Source organism: Crocodylus siamensis, chromosome 12, assembly GCF_052110815.1.
Source record: "Crocodylus siamensis isolate JL-2025a chromosome 12, ASM5211081v1, whole genome shotgun sequence".
Taxonomy (NCBI): Eukaryota; Metazoa; Chordata; order Crocodylia; family Crocodylidae; genus Crocodylus; species Crocodylus siamensis.
In genome coordinates, this window is record NC_143406.1 from 8680167 (window position 1) to 8695268 (window position 15102).

Genomic DNA, 15102 nt, shown 5'->3' on the forward strand with positions numbered 1-15102 from the left:
CAGCCAAATAGGGCCCCCTTCACCCCACCTAGACACCTTCCCTCTAAGGTGCTCTAATTGTTCGCATCCAAGCTTCAGATGCTTTCCCCACTCAGCAAGTTAATTCTTCTACTTGGATACTTGGAGGCAGCGCTAAGCTGTCTGGGGGTCTCTGACTTCCCTCAGGATCTGGCGTTTGGTCTGTGCTGACATGCATTAAAACCAACAGGCTGGTACTCCTTGGCATTCCCTGAAAACCTGGGTAAGAACAAGATACAGCGGTCCAAAGCTCTCCCATTACAGCCCAGTGGAGACGTCACTGGGATGTGGGCAGGGCTCGGTGGAGCCAATGAAAGGAGTGCCTCCCCGACACGCAACTGGTCCATCCGAGATGCATGAGGACCTATTTAAACACCCCAAATTCTACCTGCTCCCTCAGTTCCTTAAACCATGAGCGGGAATGGATGAAACGTGGCAAAAAAACTCATGTGAGCTATTGCAAACAGGAGCCAAGGCATCGAGTGAAAAGACAGTGGGCCTGGAGTACTCCCCATGTTAAATCACCCAACTACTTGACTTATTAAGACTAAGGCAAAACCAGCAGCTCCAAGCAGATCTTTCCTAATTTCACCGTGAGGGCAGTGAAGCATGGGTTGTGTTCAGGCTGACTCCTCCGCTCCTACGCACTACCTGCCGTTCTGGTCCCAAGTCTGACGCAGAACCAGAAGTTGATTCTCTGTTTCCTGTCCTGCAAGCACTTGAAATCCCTCAATAACACGTTCCCAAAATGTCAGCCAGGACCTAGTAAACCCCAACAAATCTACTAGCTCTGAAGATGACTTCATACCCATCGTTTCCTCTTAATTCTCTCCCCCCAAAGGCCATTCTCTCCCCCTTTGCAGTATGCTGGTGATTACAGTGAAAAAGGGAGTTGAGTGCTGAAAAAAAACCCCCAAAGCGCACTATCCTTAAGCAAACAGACTGATCTGCTTTGTAAGCATTTAACCACCTTGCTCACCTCTTTGTACAGAAAGGAGCACCTTTGTGCTTCCAACCAAGGCCAGATTACAACAAGCAGTGAATTTCCCCATAATCTGCTAGCAAGTAGATAGCCTTCTTCCCCAGCCTGAGCCACTGCAGTTGCTAATTAAAGCACTCTGGGAACAGCGGGGAGAAATAAAAGCCCTTTCAGCAAACCGTGCTGCACCACTCCACCCTCTCCCTTCATGCCTTCCTAATGACAACAGAGCCTGTCCATCCAGAAACCCTTGGGAGCAAGGCCCCAGGTGACGCAAGACCGGCTGGATGGGGAGAACCAACGAGCCTGAGCTCCTTCTCCTACTCAAGTGGCTCTGCTGCATGAGACTCCTTGATACTCCCAGACCTTAAGTAAGGCACGGAAGCAGTTTTATTACCAGACAGCTAACAAGTGATCAGCAGTAGCAGCAGCTCCTAAATCAGAGCCCACCTACTGATGCAATCCTAAAGGAGCATCTTGCACATGGCCATTGTAGTGGAGGCTGCTCACTACCACAAAGAACCAGCCTTGCCCAACATCATGGCTTTAAGGAGGGCCGTGGCAAGAAGCAGTGAAATAAGAAGTGGGAAGCTCATCAAGAACCAAGGCGATATTTTCTTTGCAGTATATTTTCTAACGTTCTGCCCAGACTAGCCTTTAATGCCTTCAGGTCTTGAGATACCTGTAAGATATCTCACCATCGAGGGCTTCCCACCCCCCACAGCTTTGAATAAACTGTTCCAGACAATGTTACGGCACTCTGCTTGTTTCTTGATGTTTAGACCCAAAAAGAAAATGAATTTACACAAGGGTCACTCACGCTTCAGCAGAGAACCGGAAGCCAGTCCCATTTCCATCTGAAGTCCCCATGAAATGGTGGAAGGGAAGGCAGGACCCATGACAAATGCATAATAGCTCCTCCCAGTTTGGCTCATATTATCTACATTCTTGATCTTCACATGGTGCTCCACATTACAAACAGAGACCAGGTTGCCTAGATTTTTCTGCACGATTGTATGTGCTTGCGGTTTTGCCCTTGGCCGAACCCCACCAAACGCTCTTCTTTCCAAGACAGAATGTTCTCAGTAATGACTATCAGCTATTTGGATTTTGACGGCCTTTCTTCTTTCCCTTCCCTCCCCCCCGCCCCCTTGGTTAAACAAAAGAGAAAGGCCCATTTATTACTCGCTCAGCAACTATTGTCTGAAGTCAAACAGGTATGTCGCCAAACAAACTGTGCCCGTCTGGAAAGCCTCTTCCCTCCAATGCACAGGCTACACAAAACCAGACCGCAGCTGCCAATGAGGGCTTGTGCTAGCCAGGAGTTTCCTTGTTTGCATTGGCTTTGCCATCAGGACGAACATCCTGGTAGAGAGCTGCGGCAGTCTGCAATCGCTACGCAGGTAGGGGCTTTTGACCCATCCCACTAAGAATGCTATAGCATCTCCAGGGGCAGAAACAAATCCCCCTGGGAATGCTGGTGACCATTCAAACCACCATTTTTCTAGTGTCCTCTGATCTCTGCATTTACATGGTCGTATTCTTTCACTCCAGTTCTGGTAATAATAGCCGGCATGGGCATTGTACTGTCTGCTTCACAGCTTCTTATCAGCTTTATGAGCCAAGCTGTGGTACAGTGGTGTAAATCCGAAGCCCTTCCAAGCAACAAAGGATGGATTCGGCTTCAAGGAGCAAATCCCATCCTTTGTCGTACAAGTGCTATCCCTTCTTCCTGCTGCACAAATTGGGCAGACATGCTTAGCAGCAAGGGGTTGTTATCCACTGGACACGCTGCCAAGGGACGGGGCGGATTCTCCATCTCTAGATGTCTTTGAATCGAGACCAGATGCCTTTTTGGAAATATGCCACTAGCCAAACAGAAGTTATCAGGCTCAGTGTAGAGATAACTCTGTGCAGTTCAGTGACTTGTGTTATGCATGCAGCCTGGCCAGGTGATCTGACAGTCCCTTCAACTCTGCAGCTCTTAAGATGCTGCAACCTATCAACCCAGTTACTGCCCCCAGTGGGGCTTCCTGGGCCCAACTGGACACTATTTGTGCAGGGGCAGCTGCCCAGTCCACCAGGGTAAATGATGCTCTTGTGTTGGGGGCTGAAAGGGAGGAAAAAAAGAGAGGCTTTGATTTTAGAGATAGCAGTACGAGCCCCGCTGCAGGCCATACTCCCTCCAGAGTCACCACAGGGGTGGCTCTGAAGATCTCAGCATGGACCGCCCCGTCCCACTCCTCCCTGCCCCGAGCAGGTCAGATGGGCAGGTCAGACTGACTCTTTCCACTTATTTAAGCATCACCTTCATTCCCATGTCATTGAACTCCTATACGTGCTCTATTTTACTGAGTAAAGATCAGTGCCTTGCTCAAGACTGTGAAAGAAGTCTACATGACAGCCTTGGGTGCCAATAGACATGCTTGTTCAAGCTCCAATTAGAGCACTCCAGCGTCACCTCACTGTCATATGTATTAAGCCCCAATGTGTTTCAAAATAGCCTTAGGGGTACTTTATGTAAAACTCGTCAAATGAGCTTCAGATAAAGTGCCCACCATCCATTTTGAAACGTGCGGAGGCTTAATTGCTCGTGATGGTGAGCCATTTTAATTAGAGTGGCTGTCCAGGAACCACTTGAATTAAAATGGCCTCACCCCCAAGTATGTGTATAGGCCGCCCTTGTGTTTAGTTCAACCCATTCCAAAGCAGGGTTGATGGGATGGACTCAACTCCATTTTCCCTTTGCCTTTTTGGTTGCATTGTACAGGGCTGAGTCCAGCAGCCAAAGGATCACTTAGCACCAGGTGCTAAGACTTGGGAAGACTTTAGAAGGGCCTCACCCTCCTTCCAACGGCGGAAAGCCTCCTGAAGCTCCACCCTGCCTATCCTTACCCTGGGTTTCCTGGATTAACACAAAGCCATTTACCAGCAAAACCCCCAACCCTCCCTATAATTAATCTTTTAAAAGGCAGCATAGCAATACACTCTGGCACCTGATAGCATTACCTGCCTGATACAGCAATGCTTTCTGCTGACTCAGGATCATCCTTGAGATGAATACAGTAATCTGCTTTGTGCTTCCCACAGGCTCTTCTAGTCCTTCCTTTCCCACTGGGTATTTTTAGGGGGAATGGGCCCGGCCCTCTAGTTTCACTACGTCTTTTCCACGCTCCACTTTACATGCACTCTTCATTCTTTCTTCCACAAGCCCTGATTTGTTGCACGTTTCCTTCTTGAATTACCTTTGCCATTCCTTCTTCAGCACCATTTTCTTTTCTGGTTTTTAAAGCAAGACAAGGCTAGCCCCGTCTACACAAGGCAAACAAGCGCTTTCAATCATCCAGCGTAAGACCTGCATATCGAAACCCATGCCTGGGCCTGAAGAACCAAACTGCCTATTGACACATAAGCGTGGGCTGGGCCAAGACGGTTTTATAGTCAGATTAAAACACATGCACCACACTGCAGACCAAGTGCCTGTCTGTCTTACAGCACTTTCTGCCATGTCTTAGTCCAATCCATAAGGCTGGCTAGGCCCTCCTGTAGTCATGTTTAAACCACGGGAAGGCAGTGCCGTTCTTTACTGTCTTTTGCACAGTAAAACATTAACACGCTGCAAACCGTAGCCTGTAGCAGGAGCTCCCAGTGTGCTCACTGTGTGGTCTAATAGCTACAGCCCTCGGCTGGGCACCCAAGCTACCAACTTCCATTCTCAGGTCCCTCCACTGTGTTTAGCCTCTGCTTTGCCCCCGGTAGGCTATCTCCCACAAAGCAGCATCTGCCTTCCTTGAAAAGGGCAGAGGCTTAATTGCATCTCCAGTGCTTTGAAATTCCGGGATGAGCAGGAAGTTAGTCTGCAATTATAACCCTAAGTAGCTTCCTGCAGGGTATTAGCAAGCCAGGTCTCTTTCTTCTTTCTCACCTTCCCCCCAACTTCATTTGCAACCCAGAGAAAGAGAAAACAGCTCCAGATAGAAAGAGCTCTCCCCCTGCCCGTTCCTCCTCCTCTCTCTCACATTCAGTCTCACATTCTTTATTATGAAGCATTTCGACACCGTCCTGACAGGGTGCTGGGCACCCGCACCTCGCTCTGCAGTCAGTGGGAGAGGAGAGCCGTCTCGGAGGTGCTTATCTCCCGACAGAAAGCATGTTTGTTTCCAAACCTGGCTGGCTTTTCTTGAAATAAAAAGGAGAGCGTGTCATTTGTTGAATGATCTTGTCGCCTTTCAGCAAATCGCTGTGAGAGCTCCGCATCTGTACACGGGAATGCTACTGCACGGAGCCAAGCTGCTGGCTTTAACTAGATGCATTCACCAACTTTACTAAAACGCCAGCCCAATCATCCTGTTAAACTTCAAAGCTTAAAAGAAAATGGAGCAGCTGGCAAGAGTCGGGCAGATTTTAATCTTCCTCTTTCAGGGCAGTTCCTCAGCCCTGCCTTGTGAGTGCCTGGTGTGCAGACCCGTTTGTGCCCAATTAAACAGCATTTCATCAGGGCAAGGCAGACAGCGACTCCAAGCTGACCAGACTCTGGCACCTTCTGACGACAGGGAAAGGGAGATCAAAGGCAATCTCTAGATAGGGAAGCAAGTAAAGGCAGATTGTGATTCCTGGAGCTGGGGAACACTACCTGCCAGTGGGGTTCAGTACAAAGGTTAGCTGCATGGACTTGCGATGACCTGCAGAGCTCACGTGCAAGGGTCAGTCGAACCTCTGTGCCATCCTGCCACATCCTTTAGAAACACCACCCTCTTTAGAGACCTGTTATGGGAATTTAAGTCCCTGAATCACACACAGTCATGTTCTGCACTGACACATCCAGTGCAGAAGGCATCACATCAAAGTGCCTGAGCCAGCCAGCTCATCTTTGCACTCTCTCTCATCTGCCCCAGAAGAAGTGGAGGCCCATTAAAGCCTAGCTGAATAATTTAGGGCACCCACAGCTCCCACTGAAGTTGAGAAGAAGAGGGAGAGCCACAGTAGCAATTAAAGATAAAGAGAGACACAGCGATGTTCATTAGAGGGACAGAGAAGGCAACAGAGGTCACAACCATATATCGCCTACTTACCATGCCAGGTGATGACTTGCAGAAACATCCCGCACTACTCCACGCATGCTACTTCCCACACCAGAATCACTATCACCTTCCCCTTAGTCTGTGGACAGACTAATTAGGTCTGCTGAGAGGGGAGCTAGTTGGCTCAGGGGCTGTGCGGCACAAATAAGACAACGCCACTTCCAGCTGGAGAAGCAGTGCACACGTGGCAGTGCGGCAGGCTTCCTCCGAGCACTGCTGGGCACTGAGTCAGGGCCACAGACAGGGCCAGAAACTCCACTGGAACTGAGTGTTTCCCCTTCAACTTCCCCAAACAGCACTGGGCAAAGTCAAGTGGAGAGGGAAAGTGGGCATGTAGGCCGAGGGCAAGAGGGTCAGCAAGAGTGCAGGAGGATGTGGGGATGTGTGTGAGGGCAGGCAGGAGAAGTGATGATGTGCAAGGGGGGACCGAGAAGTGGGAAGAGGGCAGCATTAGGGTGACTGGGCCCCGGAGAAAGGGAAGCTCAGTTCTTTTCTGCCTCAGTCCCCCTGCATGCTGCTACGCTGCACAGTGAAGCCAAAACAGCAGTGCCAGGAGGGAGCTTCCAACCCCATGGAAGATCTTAGGACCTCATAGGAAAGTAGGGCTTTGAAGGGAACTCACGAGGTCACCCAGCCTCCTGCTCAGGGCCGGATCATCCCTACCTAACCCATCAAGTGCCTGTCCAACCTGCTCTTAAACACTTCCAGGGATGGAGACTCCACAACCTCTCTGGGCAGCCTGTTCCAATGCTGGACCACTCTCGTAGTCAGAAAGTTCCTCCTCATCTCCAGCCTAAATTTGCTTGGCCGCAGTTGGAGGTCATTGCTCCTAGTCCCGGCTCCCGTGACAGCTGGGGACTAGTGGTCTACCAGCAGGAACTGCTGACAGATAAAACCAGCCTCTCAGAGCATGGACTCCTTGTGCCCAAAAGAATTGGTGCAGGCAAACTGTCTACAGAGGATGTGCAAAAACTGGCTAAGCTACCTCCCATTTCACAATGGACCCAGTTGCCTTGCCAATGATGGCCAGGGCTAGGGTCCATGGTCAGTAACGGCACAACAGTTACACTTGGGTGAGTTTTACACAGAAGGCAGGGATTCAACCTCTGTTGGTGCTGCGGGCAAAGCACCTGATATATCCTCCCCAAAATGACAGCCCTTCTGTTTGAGCATGGGACAGATTTCCTGAGAGTTTACAAGTAGATATGCTAACTACATTCATTTTAAAGGGACTCCCTTCACAGATTTTGCTCTCGGGCATAGATCTCCTTTTGTCACAAATGATAATAATGGACTGTCTGTTTAGTTAAAACTCGCACCCAGGCTACATTTCAAGAAACAAGGACACAATCAAGCTACGTTACTAATGACCGCTGTATCTAATTGCCATGTCAGACCCAGGTGACAAGCTCAGGTCACTTGCCTATGACACCAGAAATACATCACTTTGTGTAGGGCCTGCATAAGTGATTAAGCATTTCTTCTTGTTGTTCAAAACCGAATGAGGTTTTAAAAGAATTCCCTATTAGACGTGAAACCAAATTTGGCCCCTTTCTACTATGCAATGTCCCTCTAAATGTTTGTTACTGGGAAACGGTTGTTAAAAATGGACAAGAAGTCTCATGTTTCATCTAATCAGCTGGTTGCCAGAGGGATTGAGGAAGGAATTTTCCTTTCTACCTATTCAGCCCTGTACAATTAGTTTGCTACATTACATGAGATTGGCTGCTTTCTTCTGATGTATTAGGGTGGCCCACTACTGCAGGTAATTGGGCTTGCTGTTTGATCTCCAGTAACAAAACCTGCATTCTCGCTGTAGACCTGCCATAGTCTGAACTGCCGAAGTCTTAGCCAGGAGAGAGCTGAAGGGAACAAAACAGTTAAACATGTGTTGTCAAAGAAACTTCCTTGCCGACAGAAAAAAAGGAGCCATTATTTTATCCTTTGCATTGCAGTTTCAAAAGCAATTTTTTTTAAGGTGGGAATTTTAATTTCCAAAGGTGTGCGCACCCTTCATTGCAGCTGTGTTAGACTGCAGAATTGTTGTTCGCATGGCTATTAGTTAAGGTTTCTGTCAGCACTTCCATGATAAACCTCTGTCTTCTTAGGATTTTATAACTGGGCCATAAAAATTTCACTTCCAGGCTAAGATTTATCAAGCAAGTCTCCCTAGAAGATTCCTTTGAATTTTTGACACCCATAAGCTTAACGAAACCAAGCAGTGGCTTCATCCTGAAAGCCATCCATGCCTGCAACTCCAGTTGGTTTCGATGGGAGTTTTGGAGGTCCGCTTGGGAGACTGGCTCTGAGAAGTTCACCAATTCTAAGTGTGGGTTGATGCTCCTATAATTCATAGAGTGGATTTTTTTTTTTTAGACACTGTGTGGACTTTAAAAAGTCCAATCAATCCTATAGCCTTTAACAGTGCTTAGTGGAATGGGAATTAACAATGAATTTCATGTATCTTGAGCCGCACTATTTCCAGCACTCTTCCTGGGGATCTGCCCAGCAAAGTACATGAACACATGATGGATCTACACACATACCTAACAGCTGTGCTGAAACAGAGCCTGAATCAACCAAACTATCACTTCATAGAGCGTCATCTAGTCTGAACCTTCAGACACAAACATCTCTAGCCCAAACACTCTGCTTTGAATCTCAGAAAGGTTTTTAAAAAAAGGGGAAAGGTTTAAAAAAAATCCGGATGCAATCATTCTCCTAAGAGCCTCCATCGCCCTGCCCGCTCCAGGCACAAGCTTTTATGGGAGGCTTACAGCAGAGGAGCGGCATTCACTCGAGCCATGTTTGTAGGGCTGGTGATCGAGTTGGAAGTCATTTCTAACACGCACTCGTGCTGTCGGGTATGTTTACATTTCGCAAAACAATCTAAAGCTTGTAGATGAAACAGAGAAACGTCCAAATCCGTTGCAATAGTGAAACTTAGATCTTTTCTAAGCTCTGTTACACTGCACCCTCTTGGGTAAACACCACGCCTGGGTGCACTGAGTCTTATTCGTACAATCCTAGTCACAAAACTGAGCAGATAAATTATTCACGTACACTTGTCTATGGACTGTGAGCTCCTCCCAGAATAGATTAGTTTTCTCCAGTGTTTGGAAAGTGCCTACCATGTAGTACACTACCACAAATATATACACAAGCACCACAAATATATACACAAGCGTACTTTCTTGTTGTTCTTCTTGCTCTAGAATCAAGGAATACTGAAGAGAGCACAGCTAGCCATTGCCTCCAAGCAGTGACCAGTGAACTGTTATTTGCAAATTGATACTCAGACAATAAAATGTTGAGATGCTACTTGCCAGATTCTGTTCTCACACACCACCAGTGTCAATCCAGAGTAACTCCACCAACTCTAATCAAGTTGGGCGCTTGTATATGTGACAGGAGTTTAGTCCTTCAGGGTTGCATTCTATGCCCCCTAAATTGAAACAGTGAGTTTTTAATGGAAACAGTGGGTTTTATTTTTCCATCGCTGTATACACAGCATTGTCCTGGTGGCCACAGGTGCCTACTGAAGACAGAATGGCTGAGGGGCCTGATCCTTTTTTTTAGCAGAGGGGAATGAGCCAACAGATGAATGGCTGCGGTGTTCCACATTGCAACATTGCAAACTCAACTACATCCTGATGTAATCTCATTTAAATCCCCCCAAACCTGCATACGAGTAACATGTTATGCCATTAAGCCACTCAAAGGGAAATTTTCATCATGTGTACCTGGTAACATTGTCACATGTACAAGTACTCATTATTCTGGATTTAAACCAGTGCCATCAGGATCAGAATCTGGCTTCACTCCAATTGGGGTCCATCAGCATTCTCCTGGAACACCCATACCTCCTTCTGGCTTGGCTTCCCATGGAGTTTCACAGGAAAACCTGATGTTTACTGGGCACATACAATGACTTATCTCTTCTTAACCAACCAAATAGCATAAAACATGCTCAAGTGTTTAGTTGGAACTGAGTTTCATGTAAAACAGAAATGAACACAAGCATTCTTCACTTCTCACTTTTGAGGCAAATACCACAGCTAGATTTTTAAAGAGACTGGGAATATGTCATAACCAGTAATAACACACATAATTCTATTGCTCATATTAAGAGAAAAGATAGTCAAATGTCATGCTTCAAGACATCAGGAGTCAAGAAGGAATCTTCCAACTTGTGCAAAGCATTGCAATGATTGGATACTTGTACTGTTTGGATTCCCAGTTCTTTAGATATTCGGTCAAGGCACACTTAAAAAAATTAAACTGTTCTGCTTTGGCCTGGCAACTTCTTCAATCTTTCTCTCAGTTCAGGCTTCTGCTGCTTTTCTCTTATTTCTACTTTGTTAAAACGCCTGTCATTTAAGGTGACAGTAGAGGGGGGTCTAGATTTTTTACTTTCATGCATTTAAGGTAATTTCCGTCTCACAGCTTTTGCTCTGCCCCTGCACATTCTTACAGACATGCCCAAAATTATGCACAGAACCAATCCCATTGATTTGGACAGGACTACTCACATGCACAACTGTTGGCAGGATTTGGGCATCAGTGATACTGCCTGAACAACCAAGCTCCCTCCCCCATCAAATGATGATTGTCATTTATAGACACGGGCCCAGGTTGTTTTAGAGGCACTTAGGCAATATTCTGCTCAGTGCTGCGGCACCAGACTGACTCAGAAGCCTAAGTCCTACTGAATTCCAATGACACCTAAGCACTCAAGTGCCAAAGTCAGTTTGCAAACAAGACGTATCCTTCCAAATCAGCAGGCTGGTGCTGTGGTAAGTGGAGCAGCACCTAGCAAGCTTCAAATATCTGGGCCATGATAATTTTCCATTCCCAGAAAACACAGAGCAGAAAAGACATATTCAGAAAACAAGCATTGGGTCCCCAGCCAGGACTGGCTGCACTCCCCAGCTTCTCCAAGAGGAGAGATTGCTTAAAGCCCTCCTCCCCCAAAACAAAAGGGAAAGGAAAAATTAAAACAGATCTCAACAGAGAGGGAGGGAGAGAAAAAGGGACAGAGCTAAAAGCTACAGAATGACAGGCAGGAATATTCTTTCATATCTAACAGCATCCAAACGCCAGTAGCATGCATCATAAACTCTTAGCCTACCATACAAAGAGGGTGCCCCAAAATGGTACCTGCAAGAGGTCTCTCGGAAGGAGATGTTTAAATCCCAGTGGGTGTGTATCCTGTTGACAAACAAACAGAGAGGTAAATGACAGGTGCCCAAAATGGCATGTCCCCCAGCTCAGAGAGCAGCTCTCACAGCAGCTGACCCAGGCTTCTCTTAGGCTCCCTCTCCCCTGAGCTCATGCCCACCCCTGCCACTTCCCTGCACCGCATGGTGCTGCAATCAAGCATGCTGCACACACGCCAGCCCTGAGAGCCCCCAGCAGGGCCTGCCGTGCGGTCAATTAGGGCCCGGCAGGTGATCTGCACAGCAACGAGAAAGCTCCTTGCACCTGGACGCAGCCACACTAATAGGCGAGGGCAGCTGCAAGATATTGTCTCAACTAATAGGACGTGCTCAGGGGAAGCAGAGCAGGCTCCGCGCTGACATTTTATTAAGAAAACCCAAATGTGTCTGTACTGCATCCCCGCCTCTGCTCCCCACCCCGGCTGCAAATACATTATTAGCGATTTCCCACCTCGGAAATTAATTTTTCATATTCTGTCACTCCGGCTGATGACAAGTGGGAGCCGTGGAACCCAGATGAACGACGGCCTAAATTTAGACAGTGACGGGCAACTGGGATTTTTTTTCCCCTGTGCTCTGCACAGACAGTGCCTATCCAGATCCAAATGGGCTAGGTCGGGCTCTTTGACCCCTTGCTGCAAGTCAGCTCTGAGTGTCACCCAGGGGTGTCAATTTTGCCTGCAAAGGGGCTGCTGCCTCCCCCGCCCAGTCAGGCCAATGTGATTGAAAAGAATCAGAAGACATCAGGGGCCAAATTTTCAAGCAAGTTACCACCAGCTTCTGTTTGCATCCACCCCTCCCCCCCCAACCCAACCCAGCCTTTTGCATCTGTCGGTGAAAACACTGGCTATTAGCAATGCGTGCAAATTAGCTTCTGCTGATGGCTGTTCTGGAGAGCAGTAAGCAGATATGCCTAAAAATACTGCAACTGGGGAAGGACTAACACAGGTCTGCTTGATAAGGAACAGTGCCTCTGGCCTCTCAGGTCACCTGGCTCTGGCCTCCATTGCACACTTTAAGCACATGCCTGAAGCCCATTCAATTTGCGCAGACCCCACTGGAGTCACCAGGAATCGTTCTATTGACTCAAGGGCTTTGAATCAGGCACGTGGACATGAGCAATGCAGTCAATGAGACTTAAGCCCTGGCTTAAGTGCTTTGCTTTAAACGTGCACTTAAGTGCTGCATTGAACTGGGGCTTCTGCTTCAGCTCCCGCCCCAGGAATCAGTGAAAACAACATTTAATAATATCACATCTGAGGCAGGGTCCTAGGAACCTAAGCACCAATGAGGCAAGCTAACCTCCATGGCTAAGGACAGACAGTCAAAAAGCCTGAGGCTGAATCAATTCCATCTCCACAGGTTACTCTAAGCTGCACAGATTGAACTGATAAGCAAGTGAACAGACATTAACTTTTCATTCCAGAAATGCAGCCACATGCCTGCAGTCGCCCAGGCCAAAAGCCAGGGGATGCTAGAGCATGCCTCCCTGGTCTGCTGGAGCAGATGGCTTGAATGTGGAGGGGATCTGGGACAGAAGTCCAATAAACCGATTTAACCTAAATTAGTTAAGTTTGATACTACATCCATCCAGGTTTATCGTACACTGGTTTCAGCCATTTTGAAAGTGGTTGATGTGCACTGAACTTCTGTTGTGTTACAGATTTGAATCAGTTTCCAATCACTTATGCTGGTTTAATGTGTAATTTCTGTCCCTAGCCCGTGTGCTTCCTGCAAGGCTCGCTCAGAAAGGAAGTCTGGTTGTTTCTTTTGGGGGTCTATCACGTCTTTGCAATACATGAAGTTTCACCAGTGAAATTGTGCTCGGGAGCATATTTATCCTATTAATAGGAGCCCAATCTTCGCATGGAATTGCTTAGGAAACCAACTTCAGAGGTCTCTACAGGATTACAGGTAAGCATGGCTCTCACCCACTGCAAGAGGGTGTGAGTAAAAGATGCCCCCTTGCTCCCTCACTGTGTTGCAGATAGCAATGGGGCAGGGTGACGGCAGTTTCTGGGAGGCTACAGCCTCCACCCCCAACCAGGTAAAAGCAGGCAGGCAGGGGTGAACAGAGCCCCAGCTGCACGGTCCCATCAGCATGCCAGGTAGCACAGTACAACCAGCAGCCAAAGAAAAGTCACCCCCACACAGGAAAGGTCTGGCACCATGAGCAAGGTGCCTAACTGCAACACCCTGCTTGCCGCCTGGCCACTGCACTGCTTTCTCGGGCACAACACCTATGCACAAACCATCACTCAGGGTGAGAGGGCATCTGTCATCTGGTCATATATGAGCTGGAGTAGGGAGTAGCCAGAGCAGAAAGGAGGTGGAGGAGCTGACTGTGCTGAACACAGCAGAGGCTCAATGGGGCTGCTGCCTGCCACAGTGAGGTCCTCCGAGAGCCCATTTTAAGCAGGGCTGGACCAGAAGAGACAGTTTTGCATCTCGAACACATGTGAAGCAATGGATAAGAAGCTGCACTGGCCAAAAGAAATGCCGTGCCCTCATCTAACTCATTACATGTTCCTGCCTGGTCTACATGGCCCTTCTAAACTTGGCAAGATCTTCTGGAAGGAAAAGAAAGGCAGAATTCCCCAGCTCTTGGTCTGAAGCCTTCCTGTCCAGCTCACAGGCTTGACTCTGCATCTATTTTAAAATACCGTATTTTCTAGCATACAACACCTTTTTTCTTAAATGCCAGTCACTGGAAATTGCAGTGTATATTATGTGTGAGAAATACGGTAAGAACCATTTCTTCCAGGAAGGACACAAGTGAAAATACAATCAACACAGGGAGCAAAACAGTATGCAGGGCCTGCTCCCTAGCTGTTGCTACTCAGATACTGACTACAAGGAAAGATCCTGTTTTCTTTCATTCTGCCGTTCAAAAACACGATGTGAATTATATTTGGGGGTGTGTGGTATACAAAGAAATACTGTAGTTGATTTCAGTGGTGTCAGCATATGGATACAGAGAAGTGACAGCAAACATCAGGCTTTCCAGCTTGGGGAGATGCTTTTATTGCTGCTTTGCAATGCACTATCAGCTCAGACCTCATCCTACACACTGACCCTGAAGCTGACCTTACTCTTTACACCTTTCACATTTGCCGTAGGCTTTCATCTCACAGACCCGACCCTCCGTTCTCTTGCTCTCCATGAAAATGCATGCAGCGCTGGCTTGGAGCGCATACCTTCCCCACCTTTTTGGTTATACAATGCCCTTGCCTTTCTGGTGGCTTTTCAGGGACATGAGCATAAATGTCGTTTCCCGATCGGATCAATAGGCGAGCAAGAAAGAGAAGTCAGGAGTAGAGGAGGAGGAGGAAAATTTGGATTAATACTGATTCCAGGACATGCCCATGCTTCAGGCCTACAATTTCAATTTTTTCAGCAAGAATAGGCCAAGATTGGACTCTGGGTGAAATGGAGAGGGCCCAGGTGATGTGCAGTTTGGGGACTTACTTAAAATCTCAAGGGAGAAATGTGCTTGTGAATCTAACAGGAAAGCGGGGTCTGTCCTACCCTGAACAAGGGGAAGTCAGTGAAGTGCAAAAAGCTCAATTTCAAGGGCTCAATTTCCCACAGCCCCTGGAAACAAAGGATCTCACACCCACTCACACTCTCAAAAGTCTGGCAGGCGCTCCAGTCCCCCCACCCAGCCGGACATGCTGGAAATATACAGTTTGATTTCCAGCCTAGAAACAGGTTGGAAATCAAATGTATATTTTAAAAAAAGTGGGGAGGAGAGGATATTTAGCTTCTCCTGTTTCTTCCTCCATAAAACAAACCTTTCCCTGCC

At 47.7% G+C, this 15102-nt stretch overlaps 1 protein-coding gene across 6 annotated transcripts in view; it reads right to left on the bottom strand.

Annotated features, from left to right (window-relative positions):
* SAMD11 (sterile alpha motif domain containing 11) overlaps positions 1 to 15102 on the bottom strand; it is a 152849-nt gene that overhangs the window by 78293 nt on the left and 59454 nt on the right. For 4 of the 6 annotated variants that reach the window (XM_090023494.1, XM_090023492.1, XM_090023490.1 and 1 more), the window contains exon 4: positions 11239 to 11289. The exons of the other annotated variants lie outside the window; for them this stretch is intronic. In XM_090023494.1, the coding sequence (XP_089879620.1) occupies positions 11239 to 11289 (51 nt within the window). The remainder of the gene's footprint in view (positions 1 to 11238; positions 11290 to 15102) is intronic. 6 annotated transcript variants of the gene reach the window in all.